Below are 27,755 nucleotides of genomic sequence, written 5' to 3' on the forward strand. Positions count from 1 at the left end.
TCAAGCCCTACGTGCTTATTGTTCCAATAAATATCCAACAACTGGTGAGAGTCCTGCCACCTTGTTATTCAGGAGAGCCATCGGAACCGACCTGCCACAGTGGACAGTGGACTAAACTTTGAATGCTGGCAAGTTTCTTGTCACTGACATTTCTCAAAGGTGCAAGACGACAACATGTGCTGACCGGCGCCAACGAGCTCAGGAAACAGTCTTGAATGAAGATGACTGGGCCTGCTCAAACAGAAAAAATGAGGAAAACAGATGCTCCATTTGCTGTTGATCCTCAGAGGGTGGTGACGAGCAAAGGACATGTGGTGACAGCACCCATTCCCGCACAGACCATCACACGGGACTCATCAAATGTTGGGCACACACCTCTGCATTTGTCACCTCCTGCAATCATGAACAAGGCGATCCCACCTAACAGTCCAGATCCAACATTAGAACTGGTGCCATCTGTGCCCAACCAGAGTCTCTCAACTACCTCATACCACTTGGTCTGTCCGACCAATGTGAATGACTCAAAGACTCATTGAAGAAATATAATGTAACTGTTGTTTACACTTTTTATTTAACAAGGAGAGAGATGTAGTGTTGTAAGAATATGTGGACTAAGATCATCGTGGTTCTAGGTAGACTCAAGAGAGGAAGTGTGCAATTGTTGGGAAGTGTTAGGGTTTGGTTATTAACAGTTCTGACGTGATTCGACAGTGTGAGGTCATGTGCTGAGGAATAAAGACATCTGTTAATGAACTCTGTGTGTGGTGTGGTCATGTAAATGCTCACGGGCTGGGAGGATGCTACAGTCATTTCACATGTTTGCCTTAAGAGAGTTGCAGCAAAACAGTGCCTATTGTGAAAGTTTCAGCTACTCCTAAAACAAATGTTAGATTAGCTATGTAATGGGCATTGTTCATGTACATTTAGGGCATATGATTGTGTAGTACTTTAAATACCCACTGACAACTGACAGAGGTCTATCATCCAACCTTCTGTCGTTGATACATGAGTAACATTGAATTTGGTAACAATAATTCATTTAGTCAGTGATGTTGGGGGTGGATACATAGAAGACAACTAGAAGAATTTTACATTGACTGCAGGTACCATTTACATAATCCACATATGTTCTAAACCAATGGAGCTTTTTAATCTTAAATAAGTCTATTATTGTATGCATCGTCATGCTATAGAATATTGTAACTTCCTCATAAAGTATCACAGTTTGAGGGACACAAGGCCCCCTTATCTCTGTTCAATGTAGTTACTGCATGAAGATGAAGAAATGTATTACTGCTTTGTGCCTTATTTTTTTAAGCAACAGTTTGTACTTTGGATTTTGGTTCCTGTTCAGTCTCTCTGAAAACTTCGATCTGCTCTTTCTATGGCATTTACCATGTACAAATTACGAAATACTCCAGAAAAAGGGATGTAGGCTAGAGGAAAGGGAATTTATTTTGAGAAGGAAATCTTGTGGTCTGGTGTATTGTAAGGAGGTTGTTTAACTGGCTGGTAATTGTGATTGATCTTTTGGCCCTGAAGGCATGAGTGAGGAGCATGAACTGGCATGTCTTCCGAAACGTAACCCAGTTGAGTTTTGTGAGGGGGGTGATGTGGGTGTGACAAGGGAGATCCAGGCTGAGTCTTACTGCAGCATTCTGGATGCTCTGTAGTCTTTGAACTAGGTGAGCCTTGATTCCTATGTAGAGGATGTTTCTGTAGTCCAGTCAACTAGTGATGAGGGCTTGTGTGATGGTGCGTTTCACGTTTTGGGGAAGCCACTTCAAAATCATACATAAGATATGCAGGACGAAGAAGCAGGAGGATGACACTGAGTTGACTTGGGACCTCAAGGTAAGTTTTCTGTCCAGGATGATACTGAGATTCCTGGCATGCTCAGCTGGGGTTGGAGTGGGCTGCAGTTCTGTGGACAACCAGGAAGTGTCCCAGGAGGAGTTGATGCTGCCGAAGATCAAGACTACCATCTTGTCTGTGTTAAACTTGAGGCAGTTATTCCTCATCCAATTGGCACTGTCATACATTGATAGAAGTTGGTTGTGGCGGCGGTGGAGTTTTAGGAGAGGGAGAGGATGAGTTGCGTGTTTTCAATGTACGATATAAGGTTAAGTCCATGGGTTCTGACTATGTTGGCAAGGAGGGAAATGTAGATGTTAAAGAGGGTGGGGGTGAGTGATGAGCCTTGAGGGTCTCCCCAGGTGATTGGTTTGGGTTCAGGGTGAAGGGTGGAATGTGGGCCCATTGTGTTCTGTCAGTGAGGAAGGAGGCAATCCATCTGAGGGCAGGTCGTTGGATGCCTATGTCTTAAAGTCTGGTGATGAGCGTGTGGTGGGGGACAGTATCAAAGGCTGTTGATAGATCGAGGACGATAAGGACACTGTCTCTTCTTTGTCGAAGAGGGCCAGGAAGTCATATGTGGCCACAACCAGGGCTGTCTCAGTGCTGTGGTTGCTGTGGAATCCAGAATGGGAGTTGTCCAGGAGGTGCTTGTGTTCCAGAATACGTGATGAGTTGTTGGTTGATGGATTGTTTGATGACTTTGGCCAGGAACGGGAGTTGGGAGACGGATCTGTAGTTGCTGAGTTTGATGGGGTTCACTGAAGGTTTCATCAGCAAGGGGTTGATTTCTGCATACTCCCAGTCTTCTGGGAAGGTGGCATAATCCAGTAAGGTGTTGAGTAAGGTGGACAGTTCAATGCCATTCCTGGATGCTCCTAGGTTGAAGGCGTGGAGGGGGGCATTGTTCGGAGGGAGCCCCTGAGTGGATGGACTTCATGCTGGTGATGGTGTACTGAGTGGTGACGTGGTTACAGATGGTTAGCCTTGGGATGGTCGTGTGTGGAGGAATGACTATTATAAAAGTCTTCGGGCTTGAGTTGGGGGTTGATGTTTCTGTAGATTTTGGAGATTTTGTTGTGGAAGAAATCTATGAAGCTGTCACATAGGTTCTGAGAGAGAGAGATGTTGCTTGTCTACGTTCCTTGGTTGGTGAATTCCTTGACTATGCTGAAGAACTCCTTACTCTTGTTGGGGTTAGCTTCAAAGCGCAATGTCAGGGCTTTTTTTCATCTCTTGGAGTTGGTAGTGGTGTAGGTTGAGTGCTATTTTGTAGGCACTCCTGTCAGCTGGGTCTTTGTTGTTATGCTACCTTCTCTCAAGGTGCTTACAGTGGCGACTGGCTGTCCTGAGGTCCTCAGTGTACCAGCTGGCTTGCTTGGTGGAGCTTCTGTGTTTCTTGATCTTGATGCGGGCGTCAATGTGAGCAGTCAGTGATCCAGGTGTTGGAGCTTCTGATGTCCTGGTTAACATTATTATGGTGCTTGGGCAGGTTTAGGGTAAGGTCTGAGGCCTTGTTCCAGCTGCCACAGGTGGTGTTGGGTTGCTTCAGGGTGGGGGGCATGGGGTTTGTGATGATGAAGTGGACTATTGAGTGATCGATCCATGTGGGTTCTGTGGTGTGGCTGTATTTGATGTGGTCACTGGTGGTGAATATGGGGTCAAGTGTGTGATCTGCGATGTGCCTGGGTTCATGAATGAGTTGGTGATTTTGTTGTTGGTAAGGCTGTTGAGAAGGTTGGCAGAGTTAAGGTCGGTTATGTCATTGAGGTGGAAGCTGAGGTTGCCCAGGAACATGCAGCCCTTGGAGACAGTGGCGAGGGGACGATGAAATCAGTGATAAGGTTGCAGAAGATGGTTCCAGGTCCCAGTGGAGGGTATGCAAGGGTTCCCCTAATGGTGGATTTCTCACCTGTTTGGATAGTGAAGTTGAGGTGTTCCATTGCTGGGACAGTGTCGTCCGTGGCGGTGGTGCTTTTGATGGAGTCTCTCTGGATGAGGGTGATTTCTCCGCCTGGCTTGTTAATGCCGTCGCAGTGGATTTAATAATGGGTTTTATTATAGCTGATCCACGAATTATTCACAGCAGAAGATATTTTCTAATTACAACTCTTCCTACAGAGGAAACCAATAAAAGCAGCAGAAGGTATTTTTTTATTACAGTGCTTCCTACAGAGGGAAACAATAATAAGATCTTTTTTATTATGTTCTTGAATTCCATTGTTTGACTTTTGTGTTAGTGTATAATTATTGTGACTACAGAGTACTATACAACTTAATCGATAAATGTGAATAAATGTTATTGCTGATACAGAAAGCAAATAGAGCACAAGGGAGCTAATGAGAGAAAAGGGTAACTTTTGTTCCTCAAGGACTTCCCTGAGAGGTCTTATTGAGAGTCCACGCGTAAGGCTGCCTAAAATCACCTTTTACTGTTTGGGTTTTGGTGAGGTACTGCTTGTGAGCCGGGAGGGTTGGGCTGACAGTTGCGACTTGTTCGGGGAGTGACTCAGTCACCTACAAACAAAAGTGGTATCATCCCTAAACCAGCAGTTCTGCTAGGAAGCGAGAGTCCAACTACAACACTGTAGGGACTAACTACCTAGGAGACACATTAGCAGTCAGGTGCAAAGATATGTATTTGGGATGCCTGCAAAGGTGAGACGTAAGTGGAGACGAGTGTAAAAAATAGACAAGGAGTAGGACTTTGTGCCAGTAAATTAAGAGAAAATACCTGAATTTTCTTACATTGTTTTGAACTAGAATACAAAAATACAGATAGGACATTGGTCTTCTGACCCAAGAGCAAGCCCTTAAATAATTCATTTGTGCAATGGTATCTTGGGCATAAAAGAGAAATTTTGAATTGTGAATAGTGTAACTCATAAATACCCCTGCTGATATCATTTGATCCACTGTCCTATTTCCTAGATTAAGAGTGTTTGCAAAGCAGTCTCTAATTTGTAAGTCATATTTATGGACACATGAGGTTAGAGAAGTAATCACAGAGGAAATATGAATGGGGCAAGAACGTGCCACCAGATGCTGCTATGTTGATGGAACTGAATATTTGACACAATTAAATTAGGTTTAAGGACATATCCTAATAGGCTAATAAAGAAAAGCTAGCTTTGAGTTTGAGTTTAATTTTTGATCTATGTCTTCTGTGTTTCCACAGGGTTCTTGGAGAAAAACAGGGACACGCTACATGGAGACGTCATCCAGCTCGTTCACTCCTCTAAGAACAAATTTATCAAGCAGATCTTCCAGGCCGATGTTGCAATGGTAACAAGCCCACCAATGTTTGCAATGAGAACTGCAGAGTCTCAATTATAAGAAGTGTTTTATAGTGTTAGTGCAGTGTGATGTAAATGGATAAATTCACTTGTTGTTAAACCAGTTAAGTAATGTATTTCCAAACCATACTCAGTGGTAGAACACTAAAGTGGACCTAGGACGTTGCCATCATTTGCATGTTGCATACTTTATAGAAAAAGTAATAACTCCTCAAAATATTAAGAATATTGTTTTGATTCTCGCTAGTTGACACTACTACACATTAGTTTGTAGTCTGACTGCATAATTGAATCAAATCATTTGCCCATACAAAATAATTAGGAGAAAACTGTAAACTATCCAGAAGACATTAAATTCAAAAAGTGATAGTAAGTTTAGTGTGCAAAATGTTAACATTGTTTATTGAGCTCAAATTAGACTAATCCATTTTATATAATATTTAAGTAACTGTCACTCCAAACAGACTCGTCAATCGTTTTCTAGTTATTCTTTCTCCTAAGACACCTACACAGGTTGGCTAAGAGATGCTAGTTTGTTCCGTTGTTACATAGGATTGGCAATATCCCAGACTGTCTTGACTCTCGCATTGCCCGAGGGAAAGGACCGGCCTTAATCATAATACAATGAACATTGATTGTTTAATTGATTCATATCCTTTCCCCTTTATATGGGTCCCAAAGTGCTCAGTCAGTATCTAGAAAGTTGTGCTAGCCACAACGAGTAGATACAGTCTATTTGTTTTATAATTATGGGGCAGATCTGCAAGTGTATGTGGTGGTAAAAAGTATCAGTACAATGTGAGCATTATGTTACAAATACATTTATTTATATATGTAATTATTTATTTTGGAGCCATTATTCTCTTGACCATCACATCCGGGTGCTAAGAGGTGAACAAAGTTCATAGAAAAAAAATTGGGTCATAAGACACAGTACTCAAATACTGATTAATCAGCTGTACTGGCTGATGAGCCCATAACTAGGGCAAAACTGGTCCTGGGTTGCTTATGTTCTGGTTCATGGAGGACCTGGCTTGGCAGTTTGGGCCAATAGGAGCACGGCCAAGACTGATTTGTATATAGCTGGGTCCAAACTGAGGTGACATGGTGCGCAAAATAATAATGGATTGGGATGCAGCCCTGAGTAATTACCAGTGGCTGAGATTAATTTAAGCTTTCCTTCCATCACTTTTTTGTATAAATCGGTGTGTTGCCCTAAGTTGGACGAGTATGCCCAGACGTGGGTCCCGTGTGCACTGTGTCATTGGGACCAAGCTATATAACCACTGATGGCCCCATAACTATAGGCGAAACCCATTGTGGGTTGCTTGTGTTCAGTTCAGGAGGGACCTTGCTTGGCAGTTCGGCCTGGACTACGCTGATTAGAGAAGGGTCAAGACTGATTTGCATGTAGATGGGTCCAAACTGAGGTGACATAGTGTACAAAATAATGATGGAGTGGGATGTGGCCCCAAGCAATTACCAGTGACTGAGATTAATTTAAGCAGTCCAACCATCACTTTTTTGTATACTTTAAACAATCCATCAGCATCTAATGTAGTTGCTATTTGCTCCAATCATATATATGAGAACTTCTTTCAAAAAGAAGGGGCATATTTTCAAAGATTTCACACACCAAAATACAGCAAGTGAAGTTTGCTGCTCTGCGTTGCGTGAATGGGAGAGAGCAGAACTGTACCATATCTTCAAAGAAATGGCACAGTTCTGCTGTTTTCATGCACTCCCGCACTGGTGGCTGCTTAGCACCAATACAGGCATCTTTGCGCCATAGTGCAAGGGTGTCTGTGTTAAGGTCAGGATAGTTTTTATGCAGGAAGCAACAGCCTCCTGCACAAAACCTTTCCTTTGGGGCTATATCCTCTTTGTATGTGTGCTGCAGGATGCAGCACACATGCAAAAAGGAAATACAAGGAGAAATAAAGTCTCTGTAGATGTGACTTCGTGTTCAAATCCATTGCTGGATGCATGGGCATCCTTATGCATAATCCATGGAACACTTACCTAATGCTAAGTAATGCAAGGCAGAGCAATGTGCTGTGTTGTGTTACTGTTTTTTTAACAAAGCAACACAAATGGCCATCTGTGCTGCTATGTAAATACTACAAAGGACTTTGTGTTGGGCGTGCATCAGAAAAGTGACGCAAACCTCAAACAAAATCTTTGAAATTCTGGCCCTAATTCTATAGCTGACCATGTGTTGCAAGATTACAAATGCCTCAAAATGCACCCCACAAAAATGGCACATGAGATCAGGTGGCAAGCATTTGTCATACTCTCATGAAGAGAACTGACACACATGGTGAGCAAGGACTTCATGGAAAATTGATAGCTAAGAAGGCGTGATAGCATAATTGATGTGCTGAAGCATGTACAGCTTAAGTTCTTATGTGACAAAATGTGCTAGACTCACTTCCACTGAAATATGTTCCATTTATTTCTCTCTAACATGTTTCCGAGATATTTCAGGAGACTGCTAAAGTGTATGGGTCATATTTATAACATAAATATCTAATAGACACAGTACATTGATATAAAGTTAGATCAGTGAGGGATGTAAATGAGGAGACGGGTGGCCAATAAAAAAGCCTTCGTTTAGGAAAACAAGCACCTTGACCGGCATCCAGGATTCTTAATGGTGATCACAAATGCATCATGAGAAGAAGTCCTATCAAGTTAGGACTTGCAGAAGGCTACTTTCATAATGTGAGTCACTGCCAAGTTTACCAAAGACTTTACAGAAACTAAAGGCAATTTATGAAAACTGCAGTACTTTTCTCACTGTCCATTAGATTTGTTTTGCCAGAGAGGATGAAGGCTCTTTTTTTTTTTTAGATAAACCAGGCTTAGATATTTGCATTTGTGAATGCTGATAAACTCTTACAAACAGGTATATCTTTTCTTTGACCTAAATTGTAATCTCACACTCAAGATCTCAAGGATCCTTTCTTGTTGATGCTTGGTCTTCATCGCTTCCTTTTTCTCTTTTCCCTCCCTCTCTCGACCCTTCCTCCTTTTTGTATTTGTAGTTTCTCTGTGGCTATTCATCCAGCGCTTTTGGTCAGTCTTCATCCCCCTCTCAAAAGGTAAACAACTGAGATCCTCTGTTTTGTGTCGTCTGTAAATAGCACAGTCCAGGCTTGTGCTTGTATCTTTACTCTTTCTGCTATGTCTTACTTCTTTCAGTATGATGAGTATGTTATGGTAGTTACTTGAATTTGAACTGAATTCTGTAAGCGGCAACAAAAGTTTTGTAATCTAGTGGTTGTCAAGAGAGTGCTCCTCTTACTGGTGTTTTAACTTTACTTATTAAAACATAGTTCCTTTATGCCATACCATATCATAGCAATGAAACCATGTTTTAATAAGTATACTGAACAAAACTCAATTTTGAGATTACTTAAAAGATAGCAAAAGCCCATTCATGGCTAGATGATCGCATAACCTTCAGATGTATTTATTGGAAGATTATATGAGAAAATGAGTATGCTACAAAATGTCTAATTCATATTACCCAATGGGAACTCAAAAATGCCTATCCTTAGCAGCAGGAGGTATGTGCACCATTCATAATGTGCAGGAGACCTGAGTAGGTGCTACTGTTATATCTCTATTTTTTTAAGATAGTCATGGTAGAGCGAGTGCAAGAAGAGTACCAAGGGTTCTCTTCTGCATCTTCAGATAAAGAATAAGTAGTTTGGGCTTATGAGAGTCAGGCAGTGGTGAAGCAGACCAAGGATTCAGTCTTGTAGGAATTCTTTTCTCATCCACCTGGACTAAATAAACTCACTGTGAGGAGCGTCACTTTCAAGCTACGTGACCAGAAACTAAGCAGGGGCAGAAAGAACTCTAGTTCTTCTGACCTCAACTATGAGATGACACCTCAAGTCGAAGAATGAGAAGGAAAATGTACACTTCCTGGAAGAGCACAAAAAGAAACAATAACAACAGCTAGTCAGGCCTCAGAGAGACCCGAAATTGTGCTGTGAGAGGTGTTGCAGGAAATAAAATGGAACAATCCCCAACTTGCCATCTTTGAACTTTATTGGATTGAGTACAAAACTAACATTTTGTTCAGGGAGAAAATTCCCAGGATTGGGAATGTAATTTAATAAAAAACATTACAGAAATTTCTATTAATGAGGAAACAATGTTAGAAGCCTATGAGTGGCACATACTCTCAAGTTCACAAAAAATCCCATAAAAAACAACACAAAAATCATAACAACCCAAAACCACAAAACAAAAATAAAATGGTTCTTCAGAGGAACCCCACAAAACTCAATAAAAGAACTTCTTTCTATTAATGCCCAGGTACTGCAAAGTTATCTTTGGGGGTATCCCCCTTTTTCAGAACTGGGGGTTGGCTGCTCTTGGTGGGGTTGGCCAAAAGCCTAGCTGAAGGCCAGTCCCTGTTGCCAATCCTCACTGGGCATGTTCAAACACCATGTGCAGGGATAGATGGCCACATGAGGTGGGTTAATAGTCTCTAGCATGCTGTGAAAAGGGCCTTGCCCTAAGTTAGTCTTTTCAGCCAAACCACACTGTGCATGGTTAAAGCCATGTACAATTGAGAAGGTTGTCCACAGGGCTGTGCACAGACAAAGACTGTGTGCAGCAAGGATGGCCACCCATAGGGATTTTGTGCAGGACCCCAAAGCCAGGCCCTGCAAGCAACCAACCCCCTCTTCGCATAGCCAAAGGCTGTGTACAGCAAGGAAGGAAATATTTAATAGAGGTTGGATGTTGAATATCATCAAAAAACCCAAGAAATTAATTGAAGAAGCAGATAATGTGAATTTGAGGTTAGAATTGCAGTCGGCGGGACGCGGGGGGGAGATTGATAAAATAAATGTTTTTAATAACTTACCTCTGCTCTGCATCGCCGATCCTCCATCATCTCTTAGCAGGCAGGCACAGGCTCTCAGCCTGCCCTGCAGCCAATCCAGCGTTAGGATTGGCTGAGAGCGCCCAGACAGGGTGCTCCCATGCAGAATGGGAGCCTGTGCCTGCTCTCTCGAGCCCAGCAACACAGTGCCAGGCTAGAGAGAGCATACTGCGCATGTGTGGTTGGCCGGCCTGAGACGGTCGGCCAACCACACATGCGCTCTTAGGGGAGTGCACAGTGCACTCCCCTCACTGCTCGTCACCCCCAATGACCAGTCCCTTTCACAACAAAAGAATAATAAACACAGTTTATTCTCCTTTTGTTGTGAAAGGTTTGCAGCTTCTGATGCTGGCGGGGGTGGCGACGCACTTCCACCATAGCGGAGGACCCGAAACTGCAGAATTGGTTTTAAGACTTTAAAGCACATTTGAAAAAACTGACACCCACCTAAATATCGCAGTTACAGCATGTGATTACAAATTAAGACCGAAAATCCACTGAAATTCACCAGTTATGGTTAGGTTCACAAATCATGACTTGTACAACAGCCATGCAAACCATAACTCACACACCAAATGCATTGCTTAGGACCTAAACCTTGATGTGACAAATGAAATTGCAAATGACATAGACTATTTTAAAGGTGGAGATTATCTATCACATTACTATTAATCCTATTAATCATACTCCTGTGTCTCTCTGTCATTTTTAAACCACGTTTGCTTTAGCACTACACCTTACTCACTACATTGGAATGGGGCACCCTTATTGTGTGATTATCTGTACGAAGTAATATGAAAAATTACTTTCTTCTCAGAGGGCTAATGGGTCATGTTTCTCAACTATACATATCACTGAGTAAGTTCCTCTCATGTTCTCCCCAGGCTTCAGGGCACTGGAATCCTCTGGTGGCTAATAAATCACAAGACCTGTTTGTTTGATCCATATTTCTGTGGTCAGGCCGTGTCATCGACCTTGGGATGCAAAAATAAAATCTGGCACGGCCTTATCGCACTGTATTCTGCTTTCTCGGTATTTCCACAACAATTATCTCTTTACTCAGGAGAAAACAACGAAATGCAAAACAAAAGGGCATTTCAAGTCATGGTGTGGCATTTAAGGGCCTTGAGTTATTGGAAGAGGCACAAAAAGTTAAATACAGAACACCCAGATTGAATGATTGAATAGTTCCTGTGTAGAAGATGACACACCTTCTGAAGGCTGTGCTCTAAAAAATGCATGTTAAGAAACATCTCAATAGACAGATGGCTCCCAGAGTTGAAGGTTCTCTGCTGACATCTGCTGTGATCTGCATGTGACGAGTTTGAATCCTGTCCACGTCAATTCAGGATTCATTACTGAAGTATGTAGCAAGCTTCAGGAAAATGTTCTTTAGAGACACATTCATCTTTTTCTTCCATAGGCTTTGTATCCAGGCTTGTAAAGGGGCACAGCAAGGGGTTAGGATGGCAGAGACCAATGCAATCACAGCATTGTCTATTCCATCCTTAGGATGTCTATAATATCTTTAGGCACTACATGTTCGACTGGTAAAAGTGGAAGTTGGTCATGAATGCACTTCTGCTCGCAGGGAATTTAAAATAGGTGACTTTTTTTGTATAGAGGATACAAATAATTGAATGTGTATTTATTGATTACATTAAATGTTATCTGAAGCACTGGCTTGTGGTGGAAGCATCTTTGTAGCACTGTTGAGGACTGAGAGGGAGTTCCTGGTTTTCCATCTTGCCATTGGGAGGGAGCATGGTGTGAAGCAGACCAGGAAGCAACTTATCTTTACTTTACTATGGATTTAATTGGTGGTAAATTAAATATCTTCATGTATATGCTACATATAAATCTACCTGTACTGTGCATCTAGGCACAGAATCTAAATCTAAGCTCTTGTTTCTATGAAATGTCACAACAACGCCGAATGTCTCAGGGAAGAAGAGGCAGAAGTACTTCTGTAAAATCCTAAAAATCCACCTATTAAAAGTGGTATTTATTTTTAGGTCTCTGCCTCACACAGACAGCTTTATGTGGCAGAGTCCTAAAAATACACCTATTAAAAGTGATATTTATTTTTAGGTCTCTGCCACATACATACAGCTTTATGTGGCAGACTCATTGGGCCCAATACATAGCAAATATTTAAAGCAGGCCTTAAGTCAGCTCCATGCTCATAAATGGATGGCTCTGTTGTCTGTCTCATATGTTTCTTGATTTAATGCCTTTCATACCTATTCTTGTGTTTGTCCCACTCAGGAGCATTACGGTCTCACAGTTCTATGAATGGACGAGTTGTATCCTTTCACCGCTGACTTGAAAGGACTCTTCACATGCGCAGCAAAAACAGCTGCCCTCCTGCCTTCCCTTCCTACCATCAGCATCTCCTTTCACCTTCTAACATATTATTATTTTACCAGCCACCTCCCAGCTTTCTTCTATTTTGACAAGCAGTGATTGAGAAGACATGTAAAGCTGTGCAGCTGCGCATGTGTTAGTGAGCAGTAGTTCTCCCATCCTCATAATCTTGTGCAACGGTTTGTAACCTTTTGCCCCCACTGAATCACTACTGGAAACCGGGGACTCTGTATAAGCAATTTATACAATGTGAACCTCATACCAATACACAAAACTACAGAAACAAATATATATCAAACAAATACACAAGTTGTTAACTTTGGGTCTGATTCACTAAAATAACTTACACTGTGATTTACACTTTTGAAGATGTTTACTACTTTTTGGCTATTCACAAAATCAGAGTGTAAATTGGATATACAAATATACTTCAAAAATGTAACTAATATGTCTTCACCAAACTGAAGTGTGGAGGGGCTATATAGTTTGGAGTAATTTATATTTTAAGTAAGTTTACTCATTTTGCATATTCACAAAATCCGAGTGTAACTTTACTCCAAAAGTGTAACTTACACTCAGATTTTGTGAGCAGCCAAAAAGTAGTCAACTTTATCAAAATTGTAAATTACTTAAAAGTGTAAAGCCCCAAGCCCTTTCATTTAGTGGAGACATGTAAGTTCCACTTTTGGAGTAAATTTACACTCTGATTTTGTGAATAGCCTAAAAATAGTAAACTTACTCAAAAGTGTAAATTACTGAAAAGTGTTAGTAACCTTTGAATCATGTCTATTGTATTTAATATACCAATAATTATGCAAACATTGAAATTTTAATTCTAATGGGAACCTTCAAAATGTAGTTTTATTTCTAAAAGACAAAGGAATATTCTAGATTCTACTGCATATCACTCTTACGTTTTGCTCTTAATACATGCTCTCTTTTTATATGTCCATGTGATTGCTTCACTTGAGGCCTCCAGTCATCCATACTAAATTCCACTGGCTGTACTTACACTGCTCCCACAAATCAAGATAAGGATACCGACTTAATATTTAATTTCCAATTACATTTTAAAACTTTCTGTTTTCAATTTTGTTTTTTTATGTATATGTACCTTATTAATCTGTTAATACAATTTAATTTCTAAACAGTAAAAGCCCCCCTCTTTAGTATGCGTTTGGGACCCCCAGGGGTCTGCAAACCACAGGTTACGAACCTCAGATCTGGTGTGCATGGTCTCTTCTGTGCATGATTTGCTCTGCACATCTGTATGTTACCACAGAGGCCAGCCAAAGAGTACATATCTGCTGACTCAGTTGGGGTTCAGGCAGTGAGATGTCTAATTATTTACTTTAAAGGTGTCAGATCCAGATTGTTTAATGCAACTGGCCAAGGCACAGTGTCTTTCTTTTACTCTAGGCTGGGCTTGGGTTTACAGGAAATTTGGTGAAAGATTCCTTATAGCTTTCCTTACTTTGAGAATTTAATGTTTCTTTGTTTTTAATGACCATTCCAACCCTAGCCCTTGATGTTATTTATAAGGCACCAGGGCAAACATGTTCCTATGGTAAAGTATGGGGGAAACAGGGTAACGGGGTAAACAGTTTATTAAATTAAAAAAGTAACATTTTTTTAATGTTAAATAATAATGTAAATTAATTGTATATGCTTATTTTAAATGTAGAACAAAATAAAAACAGCTGCAGCAATATTAACTTAACAGCTGCAGCAATATTAACTTAATTCTGAATTCAATATTTAAATATTGGAATTAGATTAAATTAATATTATTATTCTGAATTTTAAATTAAAAAAGCAATTTACATATGATGTAAAAAATATATAAAGCAATGTATTGAATTAATTAAAAGTGATTTGATTATGTTTCACTTAAAATCTATTGTTATATTATTTTTTAAATCACCCAATGTTAGTCAATATGTTTAAAAAAGGAAATATATTTTATTTTTAGATAATTACTTAATCATTAAATTAAAATTATTTCTATTTGCAACTGCTTTAAATAATTTAATTTAATTTAATTTAATTTAACATTATTACTGTGAGGTTTTGTTTAAATCCATAGCACCATTATTTTCTGTGGGAGGGTGCTGCAGTGTCAGTACTGTTCATTTTCGTTAATAGTAACTTTATACTCGTAAATTTGGCTTCACCGGAGACATGTAAGTCTACATTTTTGGATAACTATGCACTCAGATTTTGTGATTAGATCAAAGTTGTGAAGTTACTCAAACGTGTCATTGTTAATTTACTAGTAGGAAATCTATACATATAGATTTACCTTTGTAATCTGCCTCTCTTTGTGCTCATATGGGAAATACAAGGCAGGTACACAGGCCTCATTCCAAAAATTCACAAACATTGTGTCTTCATCTGTACAACTAAAACTACAAGGGAAAATAATCCTGGGACCGGTTTCAGATTATCACCCTTCATCAGCCAGGTCTGGGCATACCCTTCACACTTAGGGCAACTTTAGCAACACAACTCCGTCCATCATCCTTTTGTGTTGCTAAAGTTGCCCTAAGTGGGAAGGGTAAGCCCAGACGTGGGCCCCATGCTCATTGTGCCACTGGATTCAAGCTAGCCTGGCTGATGAAGGGTGATACCCTGAAACCGGTCTCAGGATGCTTGTTTGCAGACCAGGGACGACCTATCCTGGCAGTTCAGGCTGGACTGTTCCCATGGGGAACAGGGTCAAGACTGATTTGCATATGGCTGGGTCTAAACTGGGGTGGCATGGTCAGCAAAAGAAACTTGGATTAAACCCAGATCTGTGACTAGGGGTGACTGTTTGGAATGTTTTAGCACTCCGTCCATCATCCTTTTGTCTTGTTAAAGATGCACAGGGCTACCAGGACACTTACTTCTTTTGTTCAATTTACGTGCACTTGCTTTTCATATTTTTTCATAAAATAATTTTCTATTCTATCATGTTTGTCCACCATGTTATAAAAGTAAATAAAAAAGACTGCCATGCTCCCTAATACATACATCCACATCAGTGGCCATCTTGAAATTGCAATCTTACGATTGCTAGCCACGTGTGCACAGGTATCTTGTCACACATGTTTGCATGCCAATGATGTAAATTGCCAGTAACTCTGCCTTTTACAGGTAAGCGCATTGGCTTTGCCAGTGGTTGTTATCTCTAGGATCCACACTCTTCTCCACACTATCTCTCTAATTGTCAACCCTTCACACCCACAGTTCTTTATCGTGTCCTAACACCCCCTTCCTTTTTTCACTCTCCCTTCAATACCACATGCAAGTTCGTTCCCCCAGCTGCGAGAAATATTGATAAAGAACCAGAAGCCCTTGCTCAGAATTCCCTGTCTATGTTGTTAAAGTATCTGGGAGCCAGCCATAGCAGTGACTAACTATAACTTTGTTTCTGGGTGGGTAGGACCCATAAGACCTCACCTCTCATCTAATCAAACTCTTCTGCCAGCCTATGTAGCTATGTTTCAAATCTGATGTTTCCAGACAAGCTACTGGAATGGGTGGTAGCTAAACAGATCTAAGCTCTCATCACAGTTTACCCATTATTACCTGTTAAAGTAATGATGGGACTTAAGGTAGGTGGTACTAGGGCTGTATCTGTAGAGTGTGTATATTTAAATATTGGGGGGTGCACATTTACTAACATTTTGCGCCAGGTTTGCACAGCAAAAGTGACTGGTGCAAAATGTTTATTTGATAATAACTTTCCAGTGCAAAACTTGTTTTGGGCTGGAAAATTGTTAGAAAGCAATACAAAACAGTGCTTTCTCTTGGATAAAAAAGGCCTGGCTTTAGTAGTTAAAGAAGAAAATTTGATTTAGTTATTTGTTTAAGTCTTTACCCTAGAGTAGTTTGAACTGATAAAACATAGTGACTGCTTCAGGGTATTAGAGATATGACATAATTGCAGGATTTGCATTTTCATTCACCTAAGAGCCCGCTATGCCCTTGTAACTTCACCAATTGCAGATCTCCGTTGGGGTGCATCCTCCCATGGAGATCTCTCTTCCAGCGCACATCACTCTGCAAATAATTCTCCCAGGACTTATCTCACCCTAGCAGATCTAGCCAAGTTACTTCCTTTTCCGTGACTCTTCCAAAAAGTGAAATGACTCAGTCACCTTCACCTCATTCTCCTATTTCTGCCACATCTGTTGCAGCCGCGGCCCGTAATTTAGGGCGGAGGGGCCACGCCCCCCCACCTTTTGCCCCTCATGAAGAGTGCCTGTCAGGCTGAGCAAGGGTCAGCCTGACAGACACTCTTCATGTTCAGATCAGGCAGCCATGATTTGCGATTTGCGCAGATTCCTGGCTGTCTGAGCTGAACTTTGCTGGGCTGAAGAGGTCACAGCTCCTATGGGCGCGACCTCCTCAGCTCAGCAAAGGTGCCTTGAAGCCCTTCCCCTCGGTGATGAGGGGAAGCGTCGCCCATTGACTTCGACCTGGGCACTTCAGGTTTAAGCCCTGAAGCACCAGGGCTAGTGTCAATCAGTGACACTTCATCACAGAGTGGGGTGGGGTCAGCAGTCTCACTGACCCCATCCCACTCTGTGACGAAGTTGGGACTGCTGCCTTCCCTCACTGGCTGACCTAGGGTAAGCCAGTGAGGGAAGGCAGCAGTCCCAACCCTCCTGGGACCTCTGAGGCTGAAGGTTAGTGTGTGTGTGTGTGTAGGTGTGTGTGTGTGTTTTTTAAATGAATGTTTGATGCATGCGTGTATGTTTGAATATTGATGAGTGTTGTGAATGGATGTGCATGCATGTGTGAATGAATGAGTGTGAGTGTGCGGCCCGCCCCCCTCCCAAAATTACATGCCGCCACTGAACTGTAGTGCCTCTCTGTTGCTACAGCCTTATTTCTACCAAGCCTCCTATTATGACCGACATACTTTTTCATTATAAGGATGTTGCAAGTCGCTGAGGTGTTCTGTGAGGATATAGAAGAATAAGGGAGAAGGTTAAGTTCCTTTATAAGGTCATGAACTCTGAGGTGACTTGCAAAACCCCAGTAAAGTAAGGCAGAGGATATCTTATACCTTATAATACATGGTCACACTATCACCCTTCCAAAAAACGACTTGAATCCTTGGTGTGCTCGTCCTTTATATGAAAGAGATATGGTTGCAGACACGAAGTGGAAAAGTAAATTGGAATGGGTATAATGTAACGCAGATTAAAAAGGGGCTATAGATCACATTGAGTATTAATATGCAGGAAGACTGTTTCTTTCCTACAAGGCGCTGCGTGGAAATAACACAGGTTGCCATAAAACTTTCCTTTCTGCTGATCTCTATTCATTTTACAGAAACAACTCCCAGAACGGAAAAGCCAGTTTCCATTTTCTTAAGCTTTAGCTGCAATGATACGCCATGGCCTAACTTTCACCTTTGCTGATGATAAACTCAACTGTAGCAAGTTATAGTCGAGTAGCTGCTTGGCTCTCTTAATATAGGCGATTACAGGCGTCACAAGTCGACTGTTATAAGGAAGTTATGGAAAGTTGTTTGTTATGTACTGGGATTACAGACCGCAACATATCATATTAGTGGTGCAGCAGCAAGAGCATTTTATGTAAATCTCGATCATTATTTGCACGTGAGGATATTTGTTGATACATCTGTTTTCAATCGATTTAAAGTGCATGAAAACTAAAATCCGAGGTTGGGTGTGAACTGAAGTCGGAAACGCTTGCCTCGTCCACGCGTGGTTCATCTGTCCTGGGGAGGCACAGAGGAGGGCAGAGCGCAGTGCGTGTGACCTCTGACCCTCATCCTGTCCAGGGCAGGGCTGTGCTGGTCCCAGGGACCAGGCGCGCGCAGGCCAGCGGCAGAGGAAGAGTCTCGCGCCTGTTATCTTCCGTCCACTTCCTGAGCCCTCTCTCTGCTTGCACCGTTCTAGGGAGCGGAGACTAGGAAGCGCTCGCCCACCCTCAGCAGCCAGTTCAAGCGGTCCCTGGAGCTGCTGATGCGAACCCTCGGCGTCTGCCAGCCCTTCTTCGTGCGCTGCATCAAGCCCAACGAGTACAAGAAGCCCATGGTAAGCGCTTTATTCAGTTTAATGGCTGCTCTTCATCAATGGCGCTTTAATCTGTTTTGGAAAAGGAAGGGGTTTTCTCGAATAAATCAGCGACCTTATCTTTTCTCTGACTCGCTGCCTCCAGGAACATCTTAAGTATTTTGGGGCCCCTGGCCAAACGTAATTAGGGGGCCACTGTTGGGAACAGCCTTGAAGTTATGAACCGATTTCATCTCTTTCATGCCCTCTTTGGCCAGGTCACTGACAGTGCACAGGCACACTGGTCCAAAATCTAAATGTGTTTATTTTACATTCAGGGATAGTGATGTGTGTTTTCACTAGTGTAACACAGCAAGCAACTGACTAATATAAGTGCAAATAGTTTCTGAGACACGCCCGTATCTCATATATAATGTCCTGTTTTGCTTTAAAAGCAACTTTTTTAGGGTTGTTGCATGAAACATAAACACACATTTCTCAACAAAGTGTCTATAGTAGACTCTCACACACCACTCACATTAAAACTAAATTAAAAGAAAACAGTATTTAAAACAATTTGTTTAAGAATTGTTCAATGTCATTGGTGCCAGACTGTCTGCAGAAACAGAGCTGGCTCTGTCAGGGGGCCCCTGAACAGCTGGGGCCCTGGACCAAAGCCCACTTTTCCCATGCATAAAATGTCTCTGACTGCCTCTCATTCTCTTTCTCTCTCTTTCACTATATATATATAAATATATATATGTGTATATATATATATATATATATATATATATATATGTATGTGTGTATATATATATATATATATATATATATATATGTATGTGTGTATATATATATAAATAATGCACACATATATAGAACACATACATATATATATTATTTTCTAAATACTTAGATACTTAGGCCCATATTTAAGAAGGCCTAGTGCCTCTTTGCGCTAATGTGGCTCACAATGCCAAATTCGCTGCCTGCATTGTGCCACTTTGTAACCCCTTGCACCACATTATGCCTGCACCCGTCATAATGTATGCATGGGGGCGTTCCCCCATTAGGGTGACCGCAAAAATTGCAATTTTTTGCGGCTATTTTTAACACCTGCTCAGAGCAGGCGTTAAAAGGGGGCACAGCATTATTCTTCCTGGGCCCCTATGTACCTTGCAGGATAGGCGCCAACATTTTTGGCGCTCATCTTGCAATGTACTACAATAGCGTCAGAAATGTTGATGCTGTTGTCCCTAACCTGTGCCATGATGCGCCGTATGTTTAATACGGCGCGGACAGGGGGGCACTGATGGGTGCAAGGAAAATTGGCGCTGCATATAATGCAGCGCCACTTTGCTTAAATTTGGGCCTCATTCTATAATTGTATTGTGTAGCATTCGTATAGCGCCTCATACCCTAGGTAAGGCCTCTAAGTGCTCCCCTGTTTAAGGTTGGTAGTGTGTGCGCTTTAAAGTGGGAAGAGTTTTGGCGTCATGCATGAGGTTTCAAGGGAAACCCCAAATATGTACCCACAAACGTAAGGATTGAAGAGACAGATTGTTTGATTTCAGCACAAAGGGCTTTGGTTTGTATTTCTAACTGATATTCACCTGGAAGTTTGTAGCACTTTACAAAAACCTCTAATTTAATTAAATAAATAGTCATTTTGTTACCGTCCTAAGTACCGTAGCCGCCATGTCATTCCATGTCCTGTGGACATCTTCACCCAGTCCTGGCCTTTTAGCCAATATCTGTTGAATTCTGGGACTTGTAGTTGCCCTTTTAATGTTGCAAGTATAAGTTTAAACACCCTCGAATGAAACATGCTGTCGACTAGCACACCAGAACTAGGTATTGGTGTCACACGTGAAACGGGGCCACTTGACAGCCATGAAGCAGATGTTGCGCATCTGCCAGTTGTTTATAGGTCTGGGTAATTCACTGTTCTGTCACCAGATCTATCACGTGTATGTGTACTACAAACGTGTCTCTGGCTCACTTTGTGTAGAAGAGAGCATTCCTTGACTCTGCCATTTGGTGTGTGCTGGGCACTGGGGCAGCGAAGCCATGAACGAGGTAAGTTCTCCGCCGAATCAAGCCCAAGGGGTACAGTCCCATGCATGATAAAGAAAAAAGTGCCCATAACAAAATTAAATGTGACTCCGTTTCCAGAAGCAAATCCAATCACACTTAAGGGATGCTTGTTCTGAAACTTGACCAGTTAAAAAATGCATGGAAAAGGGATTGTTCTGTAACTGAATGCTTTGACTATCTGCTGATCATACTCATTGCACCAGGCTAGTTCATCCTTCCCAGAGTAATTCTTATTCTTAGCGAGATGACCACTTGCAACGGCAATGTGTTGGGTTTACTGTACTGATGCATGCAGTGTTATCACACAAAAGCGGGATGCATAGTAGGAAACCAGCAGGAGTGGACAGAGAGGAATGTAGTTGTAGAGTGGTCCCTCATGCAGTTCATGCACTAGCAGCCAGTAGCATTAGGTGAGAGATGAATACTCAGCTGGACTGAGCCAGGATGCGAGCCAATGGCTGAAAAGAAGCTGGTCGAAGAAAGCCAGTTGTTGAAAGGGACAAACCCAAAGCTCCATCCGTATAATGAAGGAAGTATGCCTGTTTGATAGCTGTGCTGTCAAAGGCAAAGTGAGGTTGCACTACATTTCTCATGAGCAGCTACAAGTATTATTTTACATATTTTTTAAGCAGTCGCCTCCCTCTCCTCTGCTTATAAAAACAACTCTTCCCCATCAAAGCGCCTGTCTGTGCCAAACAATACTTCCCTTGGACAGTGGCTCCAACCCACATGTCTGAAGGGGGTTATCCAGGATTGTTACGTGGAAACAGTGGACTAGGTTTAGTGAAGATCACCAGTAAGTAACCCGGTGGTGCTTCTCCCATGTTGAACAGTGACAAGCATGATCAGGAGAAGGGTGAGTGGCGAGGTGGTGAGTGGATCCCCAGCAACCACACTGACACCATTCTGGTGCTCAGAAGCTCCCCCTATGTTTATCATAGCGCAAACATAACTAAAGCCTAGTGTGTCACCAGACCCAAGATATCAGTCTCAAGTATCTCTCTGTGTACCCCCCCCCCAAAGTTTGCAACAGAATACATATGTCACAGAAAGCCCAGGTGGCCACATTGCAGATATCATGTAAAGACACCTTGGTGTAGTGGTTATGGCATAGCCACACCACAGATGACGCTTCACAACAAATCTGGGTGTAATACACAGTTAGCAAAATAGGTTGGTGTAATTACAATCTAGAGGCTATGGCTGAGAGTTGCTGATAAATGCTTCCTTTCCTGCTGAGAAAACTGAAACGCCTCAAGTAGGACACCACACAACATGAATCAGTGTGCATCACATATATAGACAAAACCCAGGGCACTGCCAGTGAGTGCAATAAAAAGGTCTCCACCATGGAAAGATCAGGAAAGGAAGAAGTAAAAGCAACATTTTGTTTAATGTGGCACAACAGTTGTACTTTAGGATGAAAGTGCAACCTATATCCTAGAATAACCTTTTTGGAAAAGAGGTGCACATCAAGTTTAAATTAGAGAAGCACCTAAGTCCCCCTACCTGATCTTCTCACAGGTCAGCCATCAGGAAGAACACATTTGTCAAAAGAAAATTCAACAGAATTTCTGCCACTGTGCTGAATGCTGAGCCTGAAATGCTCACGACACTAAGGGAATATCCCATAATGAATCCTGTAGACCCACTAGTCTCTAATGAGTGTTTAACAAACTGTGGGTGGTGACCCACTAGAGTGTTCGCACCACAATTTTTGGTGAGTTGTGTAAGTCCAAGCAATAAATACAGATGCCTTTAAAATATGTATTTTTTGCTGTGCTTCAATGACTCAGGTCAAATGTTAGGCTATGTTTTCTGACAAATTTCTGCTTATTTTTTTTACATGGGGATTGGTCTTTACAAACTCTCACTTTGCAGTCAGAGAAAGCAAAGTAAAGAGAAATGTGTGGCAGTCTTGCTGGGGCACAGAGAGTGTGAGAGGAAATGCTGTAGGATGTCATTTCTGTAACACTCAACAAAATGTAAATACCTGGAAAGGACCCGTACACATTTAGCAGTTCGAAAAGCAAAAATGAGGCACATTTTTTTGTAATTCTGAAGTGTGATGGAAACAATTTTTTAACGGATCAATACAAATCGAGACACGTTTTTTGGTGCTGGACAATGATAAATATTCACTGAAACCTGATTTCCACATATTTTCGTTTGTGTGCAATATAAGTTTACTAGTAAAATTGTATGTCTGTGCAAATTTAGGCCCATATTTATACTTTTTTAGCGCCACATTTGCGCTGCTTTTTAACGCAAAAGCGGGGCAAACTTACAAAATACAATTAAGTTGTAAGTTTGCGCCGCTTTTGCGTTAAAAAGCGGCGCAAATGCGGCGCTAAAAAAGTATAAATATGGGCCTTAGTGGCCATTTCAACAGAACATGTGCTGTTTGTAAGTGACAGTGTGCTACCACTTGATGCTTTAGTTACATTAGGAAAACACCTGCATCATATCCATTGAAGCAAGGTGGGTGGCAAAGTTTGGCCCACCCAATTCAACAACCCCAGTAGGCAGGCCACACTCACAGAAATTACATTGTATTCTACCTAAGCGCTGCTCATACGCCTCAAATCCACCAGTGCGTGAGACTGGATCCTGAGCCCAAAGTAACAGCGAGCTTGGTTACTTGATTGTCTTTACGAATCAAGGACTGTATGAAATATCACTTCAGAAAAAAGCCCTGTGGGGTTGCAACAAATGTCTGCCAAATCAATGAGCAGGCAGATTGAGCATGAGCAAATAACCCTAGTGCCATGTTGGCTCATCTCGTTATCTGACCCGCTTCCATAATAATCACTCAGGAACAAGGAGGATCCATGGACCTCACTCCAGATGAGTTGTGATGCACTCACTGCTCCAAGACGTCTTGAATTCCCAGGTGCACCTAGAATAGAGGTTTGTCATTCTCCAAGGCTGGAGACCGGTGAATTAGGATATGCTGCACTCTGGAACTGTAGTGTTGCCGGGCTCAAAGGACAAGATAAGGCTGCAATTTCTGTTTAGCGTACAGATGTATACATTCTCGTTTTGATGCCTGAGATTTAGTGAGCACATGGAATAGGTGGATTTAGAGATTCAGTATCTATTTCCATGGCACATCACAAACACATGCTATGTTGTCCCACCACTGTGCTTTCAGGCTGTTGTTGACTGCCACAACTGATGATCGAACTGCTTGCATTAGCAGTTCCTAAACAGGAAGAGGGCCTTGAAATTCCTAGCACTTCCACACCTCATACCAGATGATTCATGCTGTTTGAGTAAAATCATGGTCCATGCATTGTACCCCTTCAGGATCATCTAGTTTGCTGGTTTGTCAGTTTGACAGGCCAGCAAGCTCATGGCCCAGGAGTACCACTTCACCTGAATCACAAAGATGTTAAAAACACTAACCTGAGGTTTCCATCAGGACCAAGCTCACTCAGTCCTTGTCTCTTTTTCAGGACTCATACAGGACAGATGGTTAAAGGTAGAGAGGAGGCTTTATTAAAAAAGAAAGGAAAGTCTTATTTCAGAAAATTAAGGTAATCAAATGAAATGTTATTTATGCAGGCATTCCCTATGGTGTTGTCCTGTCTTGCGGGAATCGACTCCCATCAAGGAGGAGGAACTAAAGAGGGTGCTATGGCAGCTTATGTTATCCTTCTGGCAAATTCACATCAGAAATATTATAATTTTTTTAAGTTGTAAAATTAATGCAACCATTTGTTACTAGCCAAAGAGCTAAACTTGGTGGCGCTCGTTGTTGATACTCTATGCACTACACCATGGGTGACCTATTGTAGATACTTGTTAAATATATTTTATAATGAGTCCTACCCTGTTAAATTATTTTTGGCAGGAAGGTGAGGCTCTAGCTTGGGAGGGAAAGCAACATTAGTTTAGAGAGTGGCATATCCTAGAGGCCGTTGTTAGACTTGATTGTTCAATTTTAATTTTTAAATGTGTTTTTTTGGGGCCAGAGGGTTTTGTCAGTGACACCAATGCACCGAAACCCTAGGAGCCGGGGAAGAGGCAATTTGTACAATCTGACCCAACTGAAATCTGATTTCATTTGTAGAGTCCTTACCTGAGTAGTATTTCCTTTTTTAGTTTGGGTTCTACCTGAGTTTAGGCACATTTGGCACATCCGGCATCATAGGAAGTGATATAGCTATGGGCAAGGAATCCTACAATAAGTCTAAAATTATTAAGATAGCCTCAAAAATAACTAAAAACCTCTCTTAAGGGAACATTTGTTACCAGTCATATATATTGTAGGATACTAACCTCAGCACTCATCAAACAGTGCTAATATTAACACACAGCTCAAATTAGGTCACTTTCAATGAAGGAACAGACCCATATATACTGCTGCCATCTATTGGGTTATTAATTTGAGGTAGGATGACTCCTTCTAACCTACTAAACACAGTATATTTATATCAAAGCACATTTTTGAGAGAATATCTGCTCAACCCCTGGTGGCTCTCACACAAGCAGCAAGCAATCCTCTGAACACTGTGGCGGTGATTCTAACCGCGGCGGGCGGCGGTCGCCGCCCGCCATGCGGTTACCGCCAAATGACCGCACCGCGGTCACAAGACCGCGGCGGCCATTCTGGCTTTCCTGCTGTGCTGGCGGGCGACCGCCAAAAGGCCACCCGCCAGCACAGCGGGAAAGACCCAGCAACGATGAAGCCGGCTCCGAATGGAGCCGGCGGAGTTGCTGGAGTGCGACGGGTGCAGTAGCACCCGTCGCAAATTTCAGTGTCTGCTAGGCAGACACTGAAATTCCTTTTGGGGCCCTCTTACGGGGGCCCCTGCAGTGCCCATGCCATTGGCATGGGCTCTGCAGGGGCCCCAGGGGCCCCGCGGCACCCCCTACCGCCATCCTGTTCCTGGCGGGAGACCCGCCAGGAACAGGATGGCGGTAGGGGGTGTCAGAATCCTCCATGGCGGCGGAGCGCGCTCCGCCGCCATGGAGGATTCTGTAGGGCAGCGGAAAACCGGCGGGAGACCGCCGGTTTTCCTAGTCTGACCGCGGCCGAACCGCCGCGGTCAGAATGCCCTGCGGGGCACCGCCGGTCTGTCGGCGGTGCTCCCGCCGACCGCCGGGGTCAGAATGTTTTGTTAAGTCAAGTGGTACCAGCAGTTTTAAATAAAGAAAACAAGATAATAAAATTCTCCAACCTAATCTAGAAAAAAAGAGATGCATTTAATGAGCAAAAGGACACCAAGATTGTTAAAATTATATATTTTTTTAAACATTTTACAGCAATAAAGGCCTTTGGTGAAGTAAAGCACCATTGAAAAATGACAGTTCACAATTTACTAGGATCTAGGCATGATTTCGGGCCTACCAGGATGCAGTGGAGGCTGATATGCCACACAGGGCATCCCAGTCAAGGATTTTACCTTGGGACTGACTCTTTAAAACAGTAGTCAAAATCTTCCAACTGGGCAAGGTGCAAGGGCTATAGCTGGTGGAGGTCTCTCAAAGTCAGATACGTTGTTCTCAAGCTCCCGTTGAGGCCATGGGTTTTGAATCCAAAAGCTCTGAGCAGGACAAAGCTGAGTTTCATGGCCACCAAAGATTTGTTGCTTAGCCTGAGTTCTCTGTTTTTACCTTCGGACAAATTCACTTTTTTGGAAGTCATAATCCGGGGCAAAGCTGGGTATTGCAGGGATAGCTGAGTGAGACTTCACGAGGCCTGATTCCTTTACCACAAGCTCCGTCTGAACCTTTCTTCAACATGACAAAATGTTAATTGTGGGACAAATCTGGTTTTCTAGTCCGCCTACAGAGTAATATTCCTGAGCATGCTACAGCACCTTCTTCTGGTCATCTGGCGCTGGAAAAAAGACCTAAATCCCACTTTCCTCCAAATGCTTGGAAAGTTCCTAACATTCAGTTCTGCATTGCCTACCTACTCAGTGCAGGGTTGTAATCACCAGGTCTCTCTCCAGCCAGGTCTCCTGCAGGGTGCAGTATCCCGTGTTCACTGGGCCCTCTTGGAGTCAGGAGTCATTCTGCTTTTTGTGTCCCTGAAGCAGGCAAACTGGATGCCAACCACTTGGAGGACAGTTATGGTCCCTGTGTGCCAAGGTGAATCAGACTTCCTTCAGTCCTTGAGTGAGTCTTCTTCTTCCATCAGGAACCAGGAGTCTTTTTGGAGCATGGGCTTCTTCTTCAGGTGGAGTCTTCACAGGTCCAGGAATGTTCGGAGGAGGTGGTGATTGAGGTGCTAGATGTATCCTGTAGCAGTTGGAGGAATTTTGCCACCTAGACGTGTCACATAAAAAATTAAGTTGAATCTCACATTGAAATACCTTTTAGTTCTTCAGTCACTGTAAGGGCACTCATTTTACATATACACTGTGCCACTTTTTTTTTTATATCCTAGGTACCATACATTTTGGGTTGACAAGTACTTATAGGGTTGCTTATTATTAATATATAAAAATAGATTTTAACATGTGTTGAAGGTCCTTTTCCTTGCCATGTGCTGCTGGAGTGTCTTTAAAGCAGCACAACCAGAGAGCAGGGTGCTCTTGGCAGACATATATTTTTGATATAGTTGGGTGGCATAAATATACACTGCAGCAAACATATGACATTTAGCCTTCCATGTTGTAGGTGCACTCTGTGTCTTTGATGTAACACCCTCAGTGGCCAATAACAGTGCTTCCCAAACTTTTTAGAACCATGACCCAATTTTTAGAATGACAAACGACACTACAGCAGTGGGCAGCAGCTTCATTTTTTTTTTTTTAGTGCCCGCCAGGACGCTGCAAGAGTGGTGCCTTTTCTCCACGTCCGACAGAGGAGGTTGTGATCTTTGGTGCCGCACGGAAGGAGCATAAGAAGGAAGAACATGCACGTTTTGTCCACCCGGCTCCCACACTTACAAGCATTTATCTGGGGTAGAATCTCCTAACAGAGGGCCAAGGTGCAAGAATTATAGTGAGTAAAGGGGCACTGTTTGGAGCCTGAAATCCCATGGTTGGGTGGGGACATAGGGGCATCCAGAACCATTTGTGTGTCCAGTTTCATTTGAGCTCACTACATCCCTTGCCATAATAATGAAGGGTTGCGTGAACATATCCTTTTATGTGCCTCCCTATACAGCATAGCATTCATACAGCGCCTACAATCTCGGTCTTGCAGCTTCGAAGCCCTATTGGAAGGAGGCTTTGCTATTTGCAACTTCAAGTGACAACA

At 42.4% G+C, this 27,755-nt stretch overlaps 1 protein-coding gene across 1 annotated transcript in view; it reads left to right on the forward strand.

Moving 5' to 3' along the window:
- Positions 1-27,755, forward strand: part of MYO7A (myosin VIIA) — a 434,990-nt gene that overhangs the window by 128,342 nt on the left and 278,893 nt on the right. Inside the window, exons 14-16 of the mRNA XM_069203910.1 lie at positions 5,033-5,139; positions 8,198-8,254; positions 18,345-18,482. Coding sequence (XP_069060011.1) covers positions 5,033-5,139; positions 8,198-8,254; positions 18,345-18,482 — 302 coding nt within the window. The remainder of the gene's footprint in view (positions 1-5,032; positions 5,140-8,197; positions 8,255-18,344; positions 18,483-27,755) is intronic.

This window comes from Pleurodeles waltl, chromosome 8, assembly GCF_031143425.1.
Source record: "Pleurodeles waltl isolate 20211129_DDA chromosome 8, aPleWal1.hap1.20221129, whole genome shotgun sequence".
Lineage (NCBI taxonomy): Eukaryota > Metazoa > Chordata > Amphibia > Caudata > Salamandridae > Pleurodeles > Pleurodeles waltl.